At 38.1% G+C, this 21,602-nt stretch overlaps 1 protein-coding gene across 2 annotated transcripts; it reads right to left on the bottom strand.

The window, feature by feature from the left end:
• Window positions 1–881: 881 nt before the first annotated feature.
• LOC117293838 (mothers against decapentaplegic homolog 5-like) lies at window positions 882–21,602 on the bottom strand. Of its 2 annotated transcripts, none has more exons than XM_033776294.1 (6): window positions 21,341–21,602; window positions 16,948–17,448; window positions 5,850–6,071; window positions 4,210–4,320; window positions 2,741–2,962; window positions 882–2,026 (listed from the first exon to the last, which is right to left on the bottom strand). In XM_033776294.1, exons 2-6 carry the CDS (start codon window positions 17,345–17,347, stop codon window positions 1,626–1,628), a joined length of 1,356 nt encoding a protein of 451 aa, XP_033632185.1. In that variant the 5' UTR covers window positions 17,348–17,448; window positions 21,341–21,602; the 3' UTR covers window positions 882–1,625. The 2 variants fall into 2 exon arrangements, with proteins under 2 accessions (XP_033632185.1, XP_033632186.1); XM_033776295.1 differs by having other exon boundaries at window positions 21,513–21,589.

Below are 21,602 nucleotides of genomic sequence, written 5' to 3'. Positions count from 1 at the left end.
CCGACTAGTACAAATTTAGTCGCGACTACCTGCTTGGTGAACCAATTGTGTCACTGCTAATTTACTTATGAAACACAATCAAACATCAGTGACACAATCCTGTCAGCGTTTGTTTTACTCTATTTGCGCCTGCAGCAAACATTTACCGCAATGCATCATGGCAATTCAAAATGAATCGCCTAGTGTCGAAGTAGCAACTTGTTGAGGCACAACTAGTCGAGTAGTAAATTACACTCGTCACCCAAGTCTACATTGCAGTCTTGAACACCTTACCACTCCCACTTACAAATGCTCATCTTGAAACCAATAATTATATGCAGATCTAAATTCCACAATTACTGATGAAACACATTCTTTTCATATAAATGATACTATTATTTCATTAAGAGAGTTGTGTGGTGCACTGCAGTGGTTCAATGGTCAAGGGCAGATTACATTTGTCCATTTTAAAAGAGTGTTGTTTCAAAGCAGTTGTAATAATGGGATAGTTTTGGCTGTACTTTTTGACAACTCTCGCCAGTAGTGTCATGCTCAGACCTACATGCGCAGCACTGAGCATGTGCTTGCATGCTCAAAGCATCTGCTGCTGCCAGCATCTCAAAAGTCTCCCATTGATGGCGCATTATAAATCATCTGGAATTCTGTTTTAAAAAACGACCCATAGGGCATACTAGGAGAATGTGTTTAAATAGGAATTATCCAGTGACAGGTTTTCCCAATGGACCGATCCAGCCTGTCAATCAAACTGTGCGCGTTCACCCATTTTGACCAATCACAGCAATGATTGTGGTCGGACAAACTCGGTCATGCGTGCGCGTATATTTGGCACGCGCGGCAGAATCGTGCAGAATGTCATTGGGAGTGCTTGTACACGTGTCTTGCTCACCTGCGCGGTGGGCGGAGCTTAGTGGAAAGCCGGAACGGTCCATATTAAATGTAGATACATGTAGGTTGTGCATGTCTATCACAGGTATGAATATTATTGTAATTACTAATACCAAGGTCGGCAGCAAGTTACAAAAAATTGTGATTTCTTATCGTGAAAATATTTTTGTTAAGGAAAAAGTGAGAAACTTTTCTTGGCTAGTTTTAATTTTTTTAGTGTGTAGTGGCTTTCTACTCAAACATGTGCTCTCGGTCTTTGTATCATTTGATTGACTTTGGTAAAGCTTTTGACAATTTACAATAACCAAAGCTGTCATCATCTAAAAACAATACTTCTTTGGTTTAAGCAGAAAAAATGTGTCTTGCCGTACGATTAAAAAATGGTCTGTACGATTATTGGCTTAAATTAGGTACGTGATTACAGCAGAAATTCACTCAGGGAATATTCTATTACACATCAATTGTAGATGCAGTTACTCATTGTGGGAAAACGTACCTCACTAAAAGTTTTTTCCAATTATTTTCGGTTTGAGTTATGGTCAAGATATTGGTTTTTCTCCACATTCAAAATTTGCAAACTATATTTTGCATGCATAGAGAGCACACATTTTTTGTATTATTTACAGTTTGCAATGAATCTGTTATAGTAAGCTACTACCTGAAGTACAACCTTAACCCATCCCTCTTTGTATAATAGATACTGTACCAGACACCCTGTTCTCCATGGGAACTACAGGTGATCATGATACAGAGGAAATGGCATTATGTGGTGAACCCATCTGTGTTAGGACTTTATCCAGCCATTGTAACGGGCCATTCAAATGAATCTCAATCCAACATGGTGTGCTGGTTACATCCTGGCGGTGATACTCAGCTCCCCATCCCTTAACAAAGCTCATACGGATGGTACACATCTTAGTCAACTCGTAGACCGCTTCAAAGCCGTGGTTGACGGACTGGGAGAGTAGAGCGGCAAACTCTTGATTGTTGAAGATTTTCAGGCTGCATCCTGGCGGGATCTTGCAGACTGTGGTCGGATGGAATCCGTGGCGGTAATTGCAGTTACGACTCTGCACAAAGATGCTGCTGTCACTCAGACATTCTGCATACACCTCACCACCCACATAGTACAGATGGACACCTGCAAGCCATATCAAAAAAATTGTCATAATAATTTGTCGAAACCGAGTTGATGAGATGCAACTTATGTGCATGTACTTGAGTGGTTTGTCACCGCAGTCATCCTGTAATCCTCACTCTTAATCGGATAGTATTTACAGAGGCTCCACTGGCTCCGTCTGATGTAGCAATTTCACAAGCATAACTAACAAAGAAACCACTTTTTATGTATTAAACACCCAAAAGCACAATTAGCACAAACAACAGGGTGGATAAAAGAAATACTCAGTTTTCAATGTGGGAGGAACACCTCTAATGGGGAAAACCCATGCAATCGGGTAAGGACTGAAAAATCAAATACCCATGCAAGGCTCTGATCTGATTCCATATCACGCCCAACCTCACCTAATAACTTCGGATGGGATGTAAAGCCGTTGGTCCCATGTGTTTTGTAACGCATGTAAAAGAACTCAGTGCACTTATCAAAAAGAGAAGGGGTGCACCCCGGTGTTCCTGGCTGTGGCTGCTGTATGCGACGTAACACCTTGTAAACCATTATAAGGTGCTACATATTTGGGTCTCAGAATTCATCATTATCTTTCTGAAAGTTTGTATATACTCGGCACCTTGAGTACCTTGTTTTGGTAGATACGTGCGCTACATAAGACTTTGATATAATTATTATTAACCTCACCTAATAACTTAAAGTATATTAGTACTAGCAATCAAACACTACCTTTGCTTATGTGTCTCCTTGTGTTCTCAATGGTGGAATTCCTGTTGACATTGGACAACAAGCCAAGACAGAATCGATCTGTCTTACTGGAGGGGTCCGTGAAGCCATCTACAATTACACTGGTGCTAGAAGCATGGAAGGGCTCCCCCACACGGTTGTTGAGTTCATAGTATGCCACTGAGCACCAACACTGGGGCTCTGTGTACGTCACTGGCTGTACATCTGCAAGTGTAAAACAAATGGCTCTGTTCAATGGCAGTGGACACTATTGGTAATTACTCAAAATAATTATTAGCATAAAACCTTTCTTGGTGACGAGTAATGTGGAGAGGTTGATGGTATAAAACATTGTGAGAAACGGCTCCCTCTGAAGTGACATAGTTTCCGAGAGAGAAGTAATTTTCCACGAATTTGATTTCGAGACCTCAGATTTAGAACTTGAGGTCTCGAAATCAACCATCTAAATGCACACAACTTCGTGTGGGAAGGGTGTTTTTTTCTTTCATTATTATCTCGCAAGTTCGATGACCGATTGAGCTCAAATTTTCACAGGTTTGTTAATTTATGCATATGTTGAGATACACCAACTGTGATGGCTAGTCTTTGACAATTACCAATAGTGTCCACTGCCTTCAATGTAGTCAAACGCAAATAATTAACAATTTACATACATCTTGATTCTTCTCAACATAAGCAAAAGGGACAAAAATTCCTGCATCAGAAGAAAAATCAACATCTAACAGGCCTGCCGTTGATTTCACCAAACTCTTCCTAACTTAGGATTAATCTTAAGACTTAAGACGAGTTGAGTCCCGCATCCAAATATGTAGGAAGCATTGAACCCATCCTAAGTTAGGACGGGTTACTCATCCTAACTCGAGTTTGGATTATTCCTAGAGTTTCGTGAAATCGACTGCTGTATGCTTTGCTTTTGAAGGGCAAGGGCACTACGGAATTTCTTCTCGGTAAAAGCCACTCTAAAAGGAAATTGTAAATTTCTACTGGAGCATTCTTGAGCACCAAGGCAATGACCTGGGGGCATAGAGGCAATCGCATTTGTTGCCTACGTAAAGTATCAGGCCTGATCTTAGGAATAGGGTTGAGGTTCTGGAAAAAAAAAAACATAAACTATTATATTTCCTTTAAATATTTGTTTACTCGCTGGCCGGATGAGTCAAACGAAATTTTGGGTCGCATCCCTGAGAAAACAAAGTTTACATGGCAATAAAATATTACATTTTTTGTCAATAAAATAAAAGTGGTCCTTTTTATTTCAAAATAATTTCAGAGAAGTACATCTACCTACCCAAAAATTTATTCAGCCCTTATTTCCACCCTCAATTCTGCATGTTGATATTACAGCAGAAAGAAATTCTGTTCCAGTTGTCCATCTTTTAACAAGATTAGACGCAACGAAATAATGAAGATAATTTATACTATTTAAATTTCCATTTGAATGATTGAGTTACCTGATAAGTTGATGTTGATCTTTGAAGGCTGTGATGATGTTGTATCCATAGGTGTTCCATCATTAGTGTTTCCATCGTCAGAGGACATGTATGCTGGTGGTGGTGTATCAGCTGCAAAAAATAAAACAATATTTATTTTCGTACTTTATAGTATTATTTGATGACAATTAGGCTTGGACGACGGGTGGAATTTACTACTCGACTAGTCGGGCCTTAAATGGCCGCAACTTTGACACTAGGATTGAAGGATGTGTCACTGATGTCTTATTGTGTTTCGTAAGTAAATTATTTTGTTGTGAATAGTCGTGAGCGACACAGTTGGTTGACCAAACAGGTTGTCGCGACTATTTTTGTAGTTGTTGCAATGGCACGTTGAATAACGGTAGTCGCCGACGGTAGTAAGCAATCATTAAGTCGTCAAGGCTTATTGACAATATCTGCATATAATTACATCCTGCTGCAACACTAGAGGGCAGCAGACTCATCAAAGTGTTCATAATAAAATCTCCAATAGTTCCCTGACCCTAATTCGTCAACCTGTCAAAGATGGCAAGTCACTCATGGAACCCAAGACTGATGCTCCATGTCTGAGATCTTTAGTGCTAGTGAAGTGTGTGTATATCAATCATTTATTCAATCATTCATGACATGATGGATCACTATGGACGACAGCAGTACATACAACAGCATTATTAAATCATCAATGTATCTGCCATATTGACTTCAAACTGGTCCCAGACAGGATTAGTCTCTGCCAGCCAGGCCATAAGACCAGACGTATAAATGCACAGATGACAGCATTATGGATTTGTGAATAACCCATGGAGTATTGTCTGAAAGTGATCGAGTACATAATAGCATCTCAGGTTTAGGGTGCCCCCTCCCTAAGTTCAAACTGGAGACCAAAAATCCTTTCATGTGCTGAAACCCAGCTAAAGTAACAGTGTGTTTGAATTGCGAAAGAAAAATCGTCCTGAAGTTCTTTGTTTAATCTCGGCTGGTAACATCAACATTCAACTAGAAAGCTTAAGCTGTCTACTTAATTTCGTGTTTACCTTCTTGTCTGTGTGCTATCTTCGCCTACAAAGGAAGGCACAAGGTACATTGTAGTAATGTATCTTTCTTGATTGAGAAAATCCCACTATATTCATTTGTCATAATGCACAGACATAGACCAAAATTTCACTTTGAAGATAAATTGAGTTGTCCTAAAAATCAGTTGTTAGCAACACCTGCAGAATAAGCCATTTGCGTATTTATGTAAGAGACAGTGAACACCCAAACACACAATTCTGAATGGATGTGTATGTCACAATGGTACCAGGGTTTGCTCATCTGGAAATTGCTATGCAAAGACTTACCCCAGACCATTTGACATAGCAACTGTCTCTATAGTCTGAGGAATTCAAATGTTATCGGTACATAGTGCCTAAGCAAGTCATTTTATATGTTTGATTACAGTCACCATACTAATTTTTTTCGTAGGTCCGGACCTCTGACACAATGTAGCAATGTTGGACATAATTTTTACAAGGGACCCTGGACAATTTTGTAAAATTTAACAACCAAGCTACAATTTAGCAAGGGACCCTTGCTAAATTGCTCTCGTGTGAAAGGGGCTAAAGCAAACACTATCTCACCAGGAACACCATATGGACTGCTAGGGCTAGAACTGGCGGGAGATAACTGAGGTCCTCCTGGTGAGCCTGGGTGATGAGGGGACAGTCCCTGGTTGCCTTGCTGAAAGCTCTGCGGGTAGGTGGCATTGTGAGGATAGGGTGGATCCGGAAGGCTGCGATACGGCAACAAACTGTGGGATGGAACCGACTCACTGTGACGTGGAACTAAGACCGGTGGAAGAACTGAAATTAGAAAAAAAGAAGTAAAAGATCGGTGAATATTCTCAGATACAGTGATTCAATAAAAGATACTTGTATCACCAGGATTCAAATTCTGAGCATTCAAAATGTTTATTACTAATACTCAAAAATCAAGATGAATGGGGAAATGTAAAATATAATTGGTTCAAGAAATATCACAAAATATTTGTCAGTTGATTATTGTATCATACAAATGGAACTGGGTCACTTGTCAGATTTTGACTGGCGATAATATATCATGTATCAAGACGGTATTAATTAAGCCTGGACGATATGACGATAATATCGTCACGATACGATATTGAAAACAATATCGCAAATATCAATGTTGGTCTTGAATTTATCGAAATATCGTCTCAAAACGATATTTTTTTTCATAGACGATATCTTTCAAAATATCGAGTATTTCCCACGGATTTCTTACAATCTCACAGGTAAATAAGATTTGTTAGGGCTGATGCCGTCTTTTACGACTTCGAATGAAAGTTGTGGCTGAACGCATACCTTGTAAACATCATCATATCTAGACATGGTGGTCTCTCTTTGCAGCGCTGAAGCATGACCAACGTTCTTGAACCGTTTATGTGCTTTGTGAATACCCGGAGCAGTATCTATCACCTCGATCCCACTGTTATTATGGTACTTTATTATTAGGGGATGCATGAACTGAGTGCTGCCGTGGCCAAGCGTGGGTGCAAAGCTGTAGGGGAATTTCCCTTGGCCAGAAACCACCACGTAGCAGTATCCATCACCTCGATCCCACGGTTATTCTTATAAGTTATTATTAGGGGATGAATGAACCGAGTGTTTCCGTGCCCACGCGTAGGTGCAAAGCTGTAGGGGAAATTCCCTTGACCAGAAATCACCACGTTGTCGTCAGGAAATGTCGGACGCACTGAAAATACTGGTCCAACTACTTGCCGTCAACTCAATGTCAACTCGCTAGGTGCCATAAACTCGCCATCAAAACCTCCAGTAATATATTTAAAATCCTCAAAAGAGTCATAGAAATGTAAAGTATTAGCCAACAGAGAATTTTTACCAGTTTTGGTTACATTTCGGTAATAAAATGAGGTTTTTTTTATCGTGAAACAAATTATCTTGAGGCGGCAAAAGCCGTCGGCCGCCATCTTGCTTCTTCACAGAGCTTGTATTGTACATCATGGACAACAGAGGGCGCTTTCCTGCATTTGTAACTGTTTTGGCCATACAGCTTTATAAAATAGCATTGGTCGTGTTGATTGTGAGTTGATCAACACAAGCGAATCGACTGTGAATATCCATGCACATGTATAGTGATGATTGTGAACGCATTGGAATAAAAATAGCGGCACCAGGTTTTTCCTCAATGGATTTTAGAGATCGCAACACTCCAATCGATTGAGGTACAAATATGATTTAATTGCTTCAGAGCCAGTGATATAAAACAAAAAAATATTACGTTTTCTGTTTCATGGAATATGGAGGTAATGTTAATTCAGTAATTTTCATCAAGGCGGTTTAAATAAAATTTATCTAATTTACGCAGTCCATTTTTAAATTTTTTTTAACACAACAGTCATGTTTTGTTTGTCTTGTCGTCGTCCTTGCGGTAAAACTGTTTTTAGCGTGCGATTGAGCCATTGTTGTCCCCTTCTGAAGGGTACTTTCAATTTTCAAAAATCTTCACGATATATCGTCATATCGGCGATATTTACCTGACGATATATCGCCAGTCAAAATTTTCGATATCGTCCAGGGTTAGTATTAATGTTTTATCCTCAAGCACAATCTCTTACCTTAGACTAAAACAGTGTAAAATGGTTCTGTGGTTGAAACACTTCAAGCAAAACAAATTTTGAAATCCAATAACGTACGATGACACCACATTTCAAATAAAGTGTTTACAAGTACATTTTTGCACAGAGAATCATTTTATTCATGAATCAAGTTGATATTCAGTCAAAATGGCATTGACCTTTTTGATTGGCGCAAAAATTCCTCTTTGGAATTTACAAACCCATGTTTGATGATATCATGTTTCAAATTTCGCTCTGAAAGTGTTTAAAATCAAATTATATTTAAAAAGAATTTAACTGTTAGGTTAACGGCTTGCAAATTCCTCACTTCCATGAGAACACTTTCTTTGAGACAATGAGTGTACCTCAAAAACTTAATTTGCCTTGGACCTCCTCTATAGACCATGTGAACTCTGTTTACAATAAGTGTGACCTTGTACATTATTTGAGTATTCTGGCAGGCAAGATACTGCACTGGTCATATGGGAAAATTGACATTTTGTGTCATAATTTCCACATAAATCCAAGAGTTATGAAAGTAAAAGCTGGACAAGTTTTGAGGGTGCCCCCTTTCTTCATATTAAAAGTTGATAAGAATTAGACAGTGCAATCTCCATAAAAAATAAGATTTTATGTTTTCTTCCATTGAGCTGTGTACAAATTGTGCCTTCAAGAAGTCCAGGCTCCTGTAAACATGTGATGTCACAGGTCACATCGTCTATAAGATACTGATGAGTATCAGATTGCTGGTACAACATCAGACAATTCCTTACCTCAACAAAGAGCAATTAATTTAAGAGGGTTTGAGGCAACATACTTTATTCTAGTTTTATTACAGCTGAAGTTAAAGCAACTCTTGCTGAACTGTAACACCTTTTCAAGGTTTTATTTGACAGAAAGTAAAGCACTATTGGCTCAATCATCAAATCACACAATGTGGATTAATGAAGAAACTCAAGGACTACCACCAGATAATCTCAATCTCTTCAAACACAGATTGAATAGACACCAAGGTAGCTGCTAACACTGCAAACCCCCATCATTGGGAAATTTTATGGCTAAAATTATTGCCAAGAGTTCATGCACTGGGTAACAAAATGTGCCAAGGACTGGGGCATAAATTCCCAGGCATCAATTTATGACATTTGTGGGATGCTTGTATGGGTGAGAGACTCCATAATGTCTGTATTGAGCATTGCTATGACCCTCTGTGCATATAAACACTGAGCTGTTAAGATGTTTGCATTGATAACCTGATACAACCAAATATATTTGCTGGAAATCTGATTAGCACACTACTACTGTACAAGTAACCTTTGGCATCAGAGAACAACCCCCCCCCCATTACCTTAAATTTCAAACTATATTGCACCATGCAGTTTACAAATTTAAAACTTAAAGACTACAGCATTTAGTCTTTGTCAAGTATCTGCATAAATTCCTTGTTGTCATAACAAAACTTTTTATAATCATTTAGTTCTTTTTTTTACTTGATGTTCCACTATTAACAGGTGATAATTTGTACATGGTTGAAATCAATAAATACTGCACATTCCTCAACTTAAGAATAATTGCATCTGTTTTTCTTTCCAGTAGGCCTGAATGTACCAGGGAAGAAAATCTGTGTGCGAGTGGTGGTGGCAAAAGGAGGGCAAATGTATTTGGAGGGGCATATGTCAATAAGAGAGGGCAGACAGCAACTATAAACTGGTGCCAAAATGGCTGCTAGTCTGAAATACGAGCCAGTATGAGTGCTTCTATAAAGTGACAGGGGTCAGATTGGGGTGTTTGCTAGGCGCTCTTAGCTTTGTAATCAACTGTTGGATTGTGCAATCCAATGGGTTGAGATGTTAAGAAATGTCTGGGACTTTGAGATGGAAGGGTTAGATAGTGGAAAGAATTTTCTGTTTGTTCACTGCATATGGAAATCAAGTTATTTCATTTCCTCTAATTGAAAAGGTGAAATAATTAACACTACGTCAACCTGTTTGTTTACAACTTTGATTTAATCTGTAAACATGAACGGCAACAAATCTAGGTTGTGGAAAGAATTTACTGTTTGTTCACTGCATATGGAAATCAAGTTTGTTGCGTTCCCTCTAATTGAAAAGACGAAATAATGAAAAACATGTCAACCTGTTAGTTTACATTTTTCAACAACCTGTAAACACGAACAGGAAGCAAATCTAGGTTGTGGAAAGAATTCACTGTTTGTTCACTGCATATGGAAATCAGGTTTGTTGCGTTCCCTCTAATTGAAAAGGTGAAAAAAACCACAACATAATAAAGCTTTCCATGATCAATGAAAAACATGTCGATCTGATTGTTTACAACTTCTATACAACCTGTTCACACGAAAGTCGACAAATCTAGGTTGCCAATTTCACGCTTGTTACATTGTAAAGTCTTCAAATGGCTGGCCTACACGTGTCATTTTTTGAAAATAACAAAGTAGACAATAACGCTACACAGTGGCAGGATTATTGGGGATCATTAAGCATCAATCCATGGGGATTAACTATTCATGGACACTTTTGAAGTAAACATTGATCATGTTTTGTAAATATTCACAGAAAATTTGGCTTTTCCTGGAAATAAGTCTTGACAATCAGTTTGTATCAAAACATTCATTTTCAAACATAGACCGTATTTGTTTTATGAGTTCAAATAAATATAACAATTTTACAACGACTTTTTATAATTTCTTTGTTGTATTTACATAAATAAAACCACAATGTTGAAGGCTACATGTACTTCACACTTGCTGCTTATTTCCTTTCATCATAAATTGGGCGATCAAGTGGACAAGTAAAAACCACTTTTCACTTAAACGTATTCAAATTTATGTGACCTGAAACTAAATCCAAGGAGAGTTCTCAATGCAAAGAGAATTAGATACTTCTATCGTAGAACGGTAAGAAGCCGTTTTTATGTGTGTGTTGGCCAGGCAGCTTTTCATTGGTAAGATGGCATCTCCATCAGAGAAATGGAATTTATTACTGGAACATTTTGCAAGGGCACGAAAGCAATGACCAGGGGCATGGAGGCAATAAGTAATTATTGTCAAACCATAAACAGCAGCCTTAGTATTTAAAGAAAACGTAGTCTTTTAATAAAAGTATGGCAACTTAAACCGAGACAATAATCCTCAACCCTTATAGTCAGGTTATAATTTTTAAAATCCTAATAAAGTATTAAATGTAACAATGTTTTTCTGAATTAAAAAAATTGTGTTTAATGAAGATTTTGCATCTTGACAGTTTTGTGTGTCATATCAACTTACAATGTATACTTTGATAATTCTACCAGTAATGATATTTCCGTGAAACCATTTAATTATTATGACAAATTTGACAAATTTACATGTAGTTCCATTGTTTTCAGTGAACGATTTCCCTTGTATAGCAGAGCCAAATACTGCACAAAATGCTTTAATTGCTACTCAAAAACACAGGATCTGCTACTCAATATTAGCATTTAGTGTGACCCCAAAAATTGTAGTCTAAATTTCTTGCTTTGCAAAATTGTTGGACGAAATTATTCCCTGGGTTTAGATATCTGCCCTAAAACATGGTGTATGTGAGCGTGATGGTGTGCGTTCATGTACTATGCTGCGTACTTCATTGATGTACACATTGTTGATGTACGCATTAACATACAGTTTGTACTTTCTTTTGTATGATTTTTATTTTATTTTGCTTATACAGCGCAATGGGCGTCATGCCTGACGGACCTGTGCGCTCTATAAGAGGCCACTATTATTATTATTATTATTATTATTATTATTACAAGATGGCGACTTTTATAGGACAAAAGGGGTTATTCAATATGGTCCATTGTGCATTATCTATTTTCTTCCTCTATAGTAGGTTAACACTAGTACCAGGAGATACATCATGTGTACATCTTTGTTGGGGGGGGGGGGGCACAGAGCAGAGTAGTGTATGACTCATTGTGATTAGTCAAGAGAAAGAGTCTTGAAGCATTTAGTATAGATCCAATATGAGGTCACTGAGTGATACACATAACAGAATTCCAATACATACGTGTACGCTACATATCGCAGCAGATTAAGTTTCTCAAGATCAATCTCAAGACCAGCATAGCTAATTTTGTTCACTTTAATTTTGTTCGGATAATTTGTTTTAGCTACATTGTGTAAACAACGGTTTGAAATTTTTAGCAGACCCTTATTCTGAGACTAGTGGATTCATAAAAGTAATAAGCGTAAATAAATATTGGCTACATGTAGAGGAATAAACAAAAACAAATTTAAAAGATGCACCATCACAAGTAAATTAAAACAAATTAAAACACGTAATTAATTTGTTGGCAGTGAGGACCAGTTCTGCGCTGTTTGTGAGCAGGTACCGAATACCGAGTCAACCAATCAGACATTATTTAAAAAATGCTTCACGTGTATACATACAAGTATTAAAATAATGTGTGTGGTTTTTTTTTTACAATTTTGTAGAAAAAGACCTATAGAGGCTATCTCTTTTCTAAATTTTTTTATTTAGTTTTGAAATGCAACTGAAATTAGGTTTGGTTGCTCTCATGCTAGCTGGTAGCTGCCACGATAAAATTCAAGTTAATTTTGACCCATTGCAAATGTTTATGTTTTCATTTAACTTAACAACATTTAAAATGTTTTGTTGACAACTACTTTGTAAACAAGCCAAACAAACATTTCAATAACAAATCTGCAGCTTTTGTATCTACACAGAAGATCAAGTGTGACTTGCTTTCCTGCCCTTCCTAAAACATGCTATTTCTGTTGTCATTATATCTATAATCCCAAGTATTTATTTTGTGCTTCCAAAAGGTCATTGGTGATTTCCTTTTACATGTATCTTCTTTCCTTAGGAGAGTGTCTGCTGTATTAGGAGTGTAAATGAGGCCAATAGATCCCTGTTTGTTAGATGGTTTCCTGACTTATAAGGAAATCCATGTCCTGTGCCACAATTGACAGACAGGAGCCTCCTCCCTAAGGAGCAAAGCACTTTGTAACAGGATGTGTCTTGTAAACCTTGTACAAATTGACTTGACTTTTAATATGGCATCCCATGCATAATGTTTTAGCTTGACAAAACGGAACATTCCTGACTAATTGAAACTTGTAACAAATATAAATTCTTTAAAACAGTTCACTACATATGTAGGCCTGTAAGTTTTTTGCTATTATTAAGTTGTAGTTATTCTTGTTTTTTAGGAAGGGAAACAAAAAAGATGAGTTGTATGTATCTTTTCATTGATAATATTTCAAACTGGCTGCTGATTCTCGTCCCCTCCCCCCCAACAAAACCAGAACACCCCAACATTAACACTATGTATGGCCAGACTGTGTATGACGTTAATTAGGCCTACATTTAATTGTATTTGCATGTAGTGATGATTCACAGCTTCAGTACACTGCATAAACGCTAGGTGTACTTTGATGTACTTTACTGCACTATACTTGTACCCAGAGGCTTGTGGTTTATGTAAAGAAGTACAAACCAGTTTAGAAATGAAAATAATTCATCTGATAATACATGTTTTTTTTAAAACACCCACGCAATATTGTGCGCTAATCACTGCTGTCTGGTGTCTGATGTTTTGACAGCTTAATAAGTTCAACCCCAACCAAACACCTGTCAACAATACAACAATAAACCCTACATACAATGCTCTTATGCTACTGTGGAGACAATGACTCACTTCCTGCTTGACAATTCAACATTGAAGTTCAATACAAAGCCCCTCCTCCCACTACTCTACTTGCAGCTAGTAGTAGTAGTAGTAGTAGTAAAAAACACAGCCAGAACACCAAGTCAACCTCCAACCTTTCTCTATGCTCCAACTCACTACACCATCGTATACTTCCAAGAAATAGGAGGGTTCTTTATTGCTTAATGTCACTAGCATTAAACAGCTGTTCATATTCTTCATGTTGTCATATTTGCGTAGTGCTGTACATGTTCATGACCAGTCACACTGCAGTCTATAATGCTATGCATTGTTTTATTTTGTTTTTATCATGTTGAACATTAACATTGTAATAATACTTTGAAAAATTACAATAGCTTGTTTGTTAAATTTACTAAAAAATCCTTCATTAATCTCAACAGAATTTCATCAACTGAACAGCCTATTGAAATGTGCAAGACAATTGTGTCTGACCTTGTTAGCACAGCAATGAACTGGCATTCAACCTTGGTTCTAAGAAACAGCTAGCCACCTAATGAGCAACCTATGGATCCATTCTTGCATTTCAAGGTTGCACAATGGTCACTGGTTTTCTAAGGGGATTTAAAGAGGAAAACCACCTCGCTATTATTCCCAAATATTATTTTACAATCTGTCATCGCAAATTTTGATAACAAATATTAATTAACTAATAGGGGCCTTATTAAAAACTTACTTGACCAAGGTAATATGTAGTTGGTACACATTTGCACAAATGTATTATCTGTTCGGAACTTCAGCAGTGAGCACAATGCTTTCCTTCAATCGTTCAAAGTTATGCTTCAAACTGTTATAGGTTGTGTTGATGCATGAAATAAAATCTTTATTAGTGATTAGTGATTATACAAAATCTATGCAATTAAAAAAATATCTTCAAATGATTATGTTTTAGGAGAAATATAAATTGCATATTTACATTTGTGAGTGCCCTACTGTGCAGTACTGCATCAACAATCATTGACATTCTTTTAAAAGCATACATCATTAAAGGTTCACTGTAAGCTTGGGCGATATCACGATATTATCGAATATCGCGATATTAATTTGGACACGATTTCGATATCGGATGGATTTGGTTTTAATCGAAATATCGATATATCGCGATATATCGATTAAATATCGCAATGTATTTGCTAGCTGAGACATCTTGCACCCCATAGGTTTGGGGTAAAACCAGAAGAATAGGTCATTAGAACACCTCTCTTATGCTAGGATTGTCTCTTCTACAACTTTCACTTGGAGTTTTAAGACTGATGATGTCAAATTTCATTAATCGCGATTATATCGAATATCGCGATATATTGTCGGGGATATATCGTGAATAAAATAAATTGATATCGCCCAAGCTTAGTTCACTAAGTTTAAATAATACTTGTTGTTCACACTACATGGGTTCATTGATTCACAATACCATGACCTGCTTATCATTTACTTCAGGTACATGGACATGTTTTGATTGCTGAGGGCAACCTGACCCCCTAAAGAGCTGTTTTGAAGACAACTAACAAAAACAGGCAGAGTATTATTGTTGAATCTACAAACATTGTATACAAATTTATTAATTCTCACTGATTGGTGATTTTCAGTACTCGATTACTTTCAAGCAGATAATCACCTTTTCCTATCAATTGTCGCGATGCCTTTCGTGACACAGGGTCCTAATTGTAATTTGAAAAGTATTTTATCATTCAGGCAACTGTCAGCACCCAGCTGCCTAAATTTGCACTTTGCTATCTATTTATAAATGTTCCTCCCATACAGGTACAGCTAGTAGCTACATGTAGGTACAGCTAGTAGCTAGATGTAGCTACATATGAAATTAAGACAGCCTACACTAAGATCTACACTAAAGTTTACTTGAAATCTGTTCAAAAGTGCCTGCTTTATTACAAATGCCATTTCCGATTCACATTCAGATAAACACATGCAAGAGACTATGCCAAGTCGTGTATACAACTCTGTTATTCGCTGCGAATTCGCAAGAGAGTCGGGCAGAAGTCAACTGCTGCAAATGATTTGTTGCGAATTTGTGACGTCAACGTTCTAACGCATTCGCAGGAAGTATGAACCAGGCTTAAAGAGGCCTTGATCTTAACCACAGCCATTGGCTACAATGCCCTGCAGAGTTGGCCATGATGCCCCTTCAAAAAATCCCAGCATCAGGATAAAAAAAAATTAGTTGCCTGGTCACCAAATGTGAGTAAAAATGTAGGATTATTTCAGTGTAAAAATATTTTTAGCGGGCGATTGGTCAAAGTAAAAATGTTGTGATGGGAAATGAAATGATTTTATCACATCACATCAATTGTCAAACAAATATTGTTTGTGTGTTTAAGTATGGTTTCTGGGGCTATAAAAGGTTAATAATTTTTGACTTAGTGCCCCGTGAGTTAGCCTTGGTGCCATCTGGAATTCTGAAGAAGTCAACGGCAACACTGCCAACCCCTTTTTTCCTTTTAAGGTCAAGGCCTGATTACGACAACTTGTTTTTAAAGGGTCTATGTACTTTTTCCTAACACAAAACAATGTCAAAAAATAGTTAATGGCCTGACGTTTCGACCCTAGCAGAGTCTTTCTCAAAGGCTAAATGACAACACAACAAACATGAACAGGTAACTAAGTGAAACATAAGCAGTGAAGTGGAAATACATGAATGGGGTTAGAAAGCATACATAAAAAAGCAGGGGGTAAACAATGAATAGGGGGACAAAAAGGGGGGGGGGGTGAAGGGAAGGGACTGGCTTGACCACACGCAAGAAGATGGAAACACAAAGGACAACATCAAGGGTGGTGAGGTTGGGTAAACAGTAATTTATTAGTGAATGAGGCTCACATATTTAAATTAAACTTACACATTTTGAAGATCATGATAGTAGAAAGCTTCCATTGAAATTTTACTAACTGAGGTGCTGTAGTTTTTGAGAAATGAGTACTTAAAACAAATAATTTTTTGTCTCAGTTTCAGCATGTAAAAACTTATTAACCAGTTATGCTATGGTTTTGATATAATATCATAACTGGCTAATGGGATTTTACATGCTAAAATAATTTTCATCTTCCTGAGATGAAAATTATTTTGTGATTTGTTTTACTCATTTCTTAAATCTACACAACCTCAGTTAGTAATATTTGAAAGGAAGCTTTCCACTATCATTATCTTCAAACCCTGCAAGTTTAATGTAAATCTGTGGACATTTTTAAAAAGGACCCGAATCCATTAAAGCCGCCATATAGCTCAGGCTTAGTGTACAGTTTGTACACGTGTTCTACACATTAGCCCAAGTCATGCAGCTACTTAATATTGTGTACAATTTTAAACTACAGACTGAATTGAAACAATGTATGTACGGTACCTGGACTCTCTACTCTCTTGTAGTGGTATGGATTGATGCAGACTTCTTTCTGTTTCTTGCCGAATGCATATTCGCAGACATCCAACGCTTTCAGCTCGTGGTGACTTTGGAGGTCCGGCCACCGCCAAACACGACAATAAATAACATGAGGGAGCCCTTTCCTGTGCGAGACTTGTAACCTGCCATCCAGAGACCGAGGTATTGTGACACATTTGCTGACTTCTCCAGGACGAGATAGTGCCTTTTCCAAGTCCTCCATAGCACCCTTCTTTTTCTTGAGCTTTTTGACCAGAGAGTCAACAGCTTTCTCTGCCCATTTTTCCTCCTCGTCGCCCTGTTTCCATCCCAGGAGTCTTTTCACCACTGGGCTGGTAAAGGAGAAGAGACTGGCCATGGACATTGTGCTTAATTGTCTGCACTATTACCCAAATTAATCAAAGTCTACACACGGCCCTTAGTGGAAGCTCCTTTAGAAAGGCTGGAAACTGTATCTGTTGAATACTGTTATAGAACAAAAACAGCAGTTTTAAACAATTGTTGATTATTAGCAAATTATGTTATCACACCATTTTTTTATACACTTGATCAACTTACCTTTAAAACCTAAAAATGACAAAACTTTATTCATGCATACTATTCAGCCATTGTACTTTCTTTGGTATTTTAAAAGGTTTATGTTCTTTGGATTGGAAAAATCAAACATACAAGCTGTTCACTGAAAAATGCAAGGCAATATTGCTTCGAAAAGGATGACATCAGCATTTATGAGTAAGCTCGTCTTATGTTAAGAAGCGATGACAAACCCATTCAATCCCATGAATACTTCACCCTTGTTAGATACAATCCCAACAGACTTGACTACAAATCTAGCCTGGTTTAAGTAATTTGAGGTAGTTCCGTAACGGTCCCTAGGATAGCAACAAAATTTTTAAGGTTTCCTGTCTAGTAATCCTTGGTACTTAACCAAGTATGGGCGTTACACAAGTCATTGTAATCCTTACATGTCTTCCTCTAAGTCATTAACACCTCATAATCATGTCAATCACGATTATTATTACAAACGAAACTTGTCCCAAAGCGTTTTGAATATTAGTCGCCAAAAAGCTCCGCGGCTTGTATTTGCATCTTGCAATCGTGGAGATGTTGTAGAACAAACCGGTAGATATTTGAAATTACATTCAATACAATAGGGAAAAGTCTTTGACCATCACTGTCGAGATCATCACAACTAAAGACACATGTAATAGCCTCAACATATGGTGCCAACCATTCTCTGGACTCCCTCCAACTCTTTGAAAAACCTTGGACATTGAAAGATTTTTCACTATTAAATTACATCTTTCTAGCGTCTTAAATCTTGCCCACTAGCTTCACTTACTAAAATTTGTAATTTGAAGAAAAACACAAAAATTTTCTTGTTTCTTACGCAATTTTAAAACAGAGAATCTGTGGCAAGCGTTTGGGTTTACGCTAACTAGTCGAGATGTAAAACAAACTATCTCAGTTAACGTAATATATAGACCTTACTTAAAGTAAAGTTGCTGCTTGTGACATTGTTTTTTTTTAATAATCAACTTGAAAGAGTGCATGGTGTGTACAGATGGTACATATTTGAAACTGATTCTATAGACGATGTGACCTCTGACGTCACACGAAAAACATAACATGATTCGCGCGCATACCGCCGGGCAAAACCTTTGTGTTTTGGCAGCCAGCTAGAAAGTGTACGCAATCTTACTATGACTACGCAACTCAGTGCCCAGGCGAAACATGACGTATATAATGTTTTGTCAACAGAGGGCGTTTTGAATGTAAACATAGGTCACATCGTCTATACTATCATTCACAATGAAATATACACCACTTTTACTTCGATGGAAAAGTGGCCGAAAGCCAGACTTATCATGGGCAAAATGTGGGAGGATCTCCATGGGCCTGTTTTGGTCAAGGTGGGATCTCCTGGGTCTGTAAGCTGCGTTCTCTCCCCACACTTATTTTTAATGTGTTCAAAATAAGCGAGTCGAGTAACTAAAAACAATAAGCAGGGCAAAGTGGTAGTGGGAAGGGGTTAGGCCCATCATAGGAGCAGCATGACTATAGCATCGTGGTGAAATCTCTGTTTTCGTAAAAAAAAAAACGTAGCACAGTTGGCACTCATTTCGAAGTAGAAACAACAACTTGGGCAGCATTGGACGGTCTAGGTGTGATCCTAGTGGCAGCGAGCGAGTCAGCAACACTCAGCGCAACTCTCAGCGCATAAAACGATGATGGTTCAATGAATTTTTGAATCACAAATCTCTCTTCTTCTTTTTTTTTATCTCACCAAAATTAGGCTATATGTGTCCTTTGATATCTCACTGTTCGAGGGGGCGACCAGAGAATCTACTCCGCAATCTCAATTTTTTTTTTAAATTATAAATTCTTACCGTAATTTCGGAGTCCCCATCTACTGAACGAGTTACTGCTCTGCCAACAATTTGCAGACACCTCATTATAATTTTGCGAGAGTAGGTCACGAGAGGGCGGATACGATCCGTGCTTTGTGTACAAAACATATGTGACCCGCTCAATCAAATTGAAAAATGTCTAGTAAATTTCATTTTTGCGTTTATCATAGTAATCCAAGCAAGCAAATCTTCGTTTTACGCGTGAGAGATATAAACCTATGAGGTTAAAGGAGATGATAGCCACCCGAAACCGAAATAGTTCTAGGAGTAACGAAACACGATCCTTTTAAAAATCAATAGTGAAATAGGGAAAAGGGTGATGGACTAGTGAAATGACAAGCCAACTGGTTCTACTGGCCAGTCACTAAAAAGATAAGTGCAACCCTGGTGTGTGTACAGTGAGGTGTGGGGTTTGTAGATGATCGTATCTATATGTCACTGCTTTCGTTAGTTGCAATAACGCAACCCTCCTCCCCACGGCCGCCAGGCCGGAGGGTTACGAGATTCTTTCGAGCAGCAAATGACAATCTGGTCCGACACGTGTAATTTCGACAGCTAGTCACCAGATTTGCACCATTTATACCACTTTCAAAAATATGACACAAATTCTAAGGGCACAAACTTAATCCTCAATGTCTAATGAACACTCAAACACCACTGTCAATGGCATCGAGAAAATGTTTTTAAAGAATAAGGACAAAAACTTACAAGATCCCGGAGCGAAGATCCAGGTTTATGTTTTGAACCTCGTGCATCGCATTGCAAACGCTTTTTTTTTTATGGTTGGACTAAACCATTCTGTAAAAGGGGTGTTACAAGGCAGTGCGTGCGCGCTGTCCGTACATTGCCCACCTGTCACTCATTATTATGGCGCGCACGCACTGCAGCACTACCTTGCAACACCCCTTTCACAGAATGGTTAAGTCCAAACGGGAAAAAAAGTGTTTGCAAAGCGATGCGAGAGGTTCAAAATATAAACCTGGGAATTCGCTCCGGGATCTGGTAAGTTTTTGTCCTTTTTCATCAAAACATTTTCTCAATTGTGTTTTGAGTTTTCATTAGACATTGAGGATTAAGTTCATGCCCTTACAATTTGTGTCATGATTTTTGAAAATGGTTAAAATGGGGTAAATCTGGTGACTAGCTGTCGAAAATATACCTGTTGGACCAGATTGTCATTTGCCGCTCGAAAGAATCTCGTTACCCTCCAGCCTGGCTGCAGTCGGCGTCGGGAGGAGGGTTACATTATCGCAACTAAGCTTTCATGCCAAAGACCAGGTCATTCCTGACATGTTATATTGGAGACTGCTGTGTTTTAATAGAGGACCTCGACCACTAAACTACATTGGCGTGATCGGGAGAGATACGGAGGCTGAAATCGTGGATCTTCCGAACATGATGAGGGATAAACACCTCTGGCGTGACGTTGTGCATGGAATCTCGGTGGCGAACGCTAAATGATGATGATGTATCTATATATATGTATCTATGTATTTGGTGATCCATGCATTTCTACCACCACAAATATTGATGCTGATTGCTCTCACCATGGAGGTAGAAATCTACATCCATGCTCTCTCAGTCTCATTCACTCACCGCTCACTGAACAATTTCAGTCAATGGACAATGACCAAGACATGAAATCAATGCATGTGTTTATTGCTGACATGAGCTACATGAATGTACATCTGTATTCATACTATTCTATAAAGGACACACAGTGCTTCAAGAAATACCTGGATATCGTATCATTAATGGCAACGATGACAGAAGAAAGTGTTCCTTCTTTAGGGGTTAGATACAAATTCAACATCACGGCAGCCATATTTTAACCGAACCTACACTACACTCACTAACTAAGGTAAAACCGTACGACGACTTACCCACAACAAAAATAGAAACCACAAGAATTTATTTGATAATAAATCAAAAGGAGCTATACTCACCACGTACATCTGAAAACTTAAACAACGATATTCTAGTGGAGTCTTCGGTTCATGTATACAATTTGTAGTTTGGTGTAAACTAAAAACCTTGGAATATCTGGGGATTGTTCGGCATTCGAACGTGTGCTAAGCCCGTCGGACTGTGACTCATGCATGCAAAATACACATACACCTCGCGCAAACCCAGCAGTGAAAATGTACACAGACGATGCACTCGGCATTCACATATCATGCATGCAGTGTGCATTCAATGCTGTGTGAT

Source organism: Asterias rubens, chromosome 8 (genome assembly GCF_902459465.1).
Source record: "Asterias rubens chromosome 8, eAstRub1.3, whole genome shotgun sequence".
NCBI lineage: Eukaryota > Metazoa > Echinodermata > Asteroidea > Forcipulatida > Asteriidae > Asterias > Asterias rubens.
This window is presented reverse-complemented; position numbering and strand designations above follow the sequence as displayed.

What these genes read in the sequence shown, in the direction of transcription:
- LOC117293838 (XM_033776294.1), bottom strand. Translation starts at nt 17,347, where the DNA reads ATGTCCATGGCCAGTCTCTTCTCCTTTACCAGCCCAGTGGTGAAAAGA. An exon ending in CAAGAGAGTAGAGAGTCCAG is followed by an intron (nt 6,072 to 16,947) that starts GTACCGTACATA and finishes TTCTAATTTCAG; the next exon opens with TTCTTCCACCGGTCTTAGTT. An exon ending in CAGTCCATATGGTGTTCCTG is followed by an intron (nt 4,321 to 5,849) that starts GTGAGATAGTGT and finishes TATTTTTTGCAG; the next exon opens with CTGATACACCACCACCAGCA.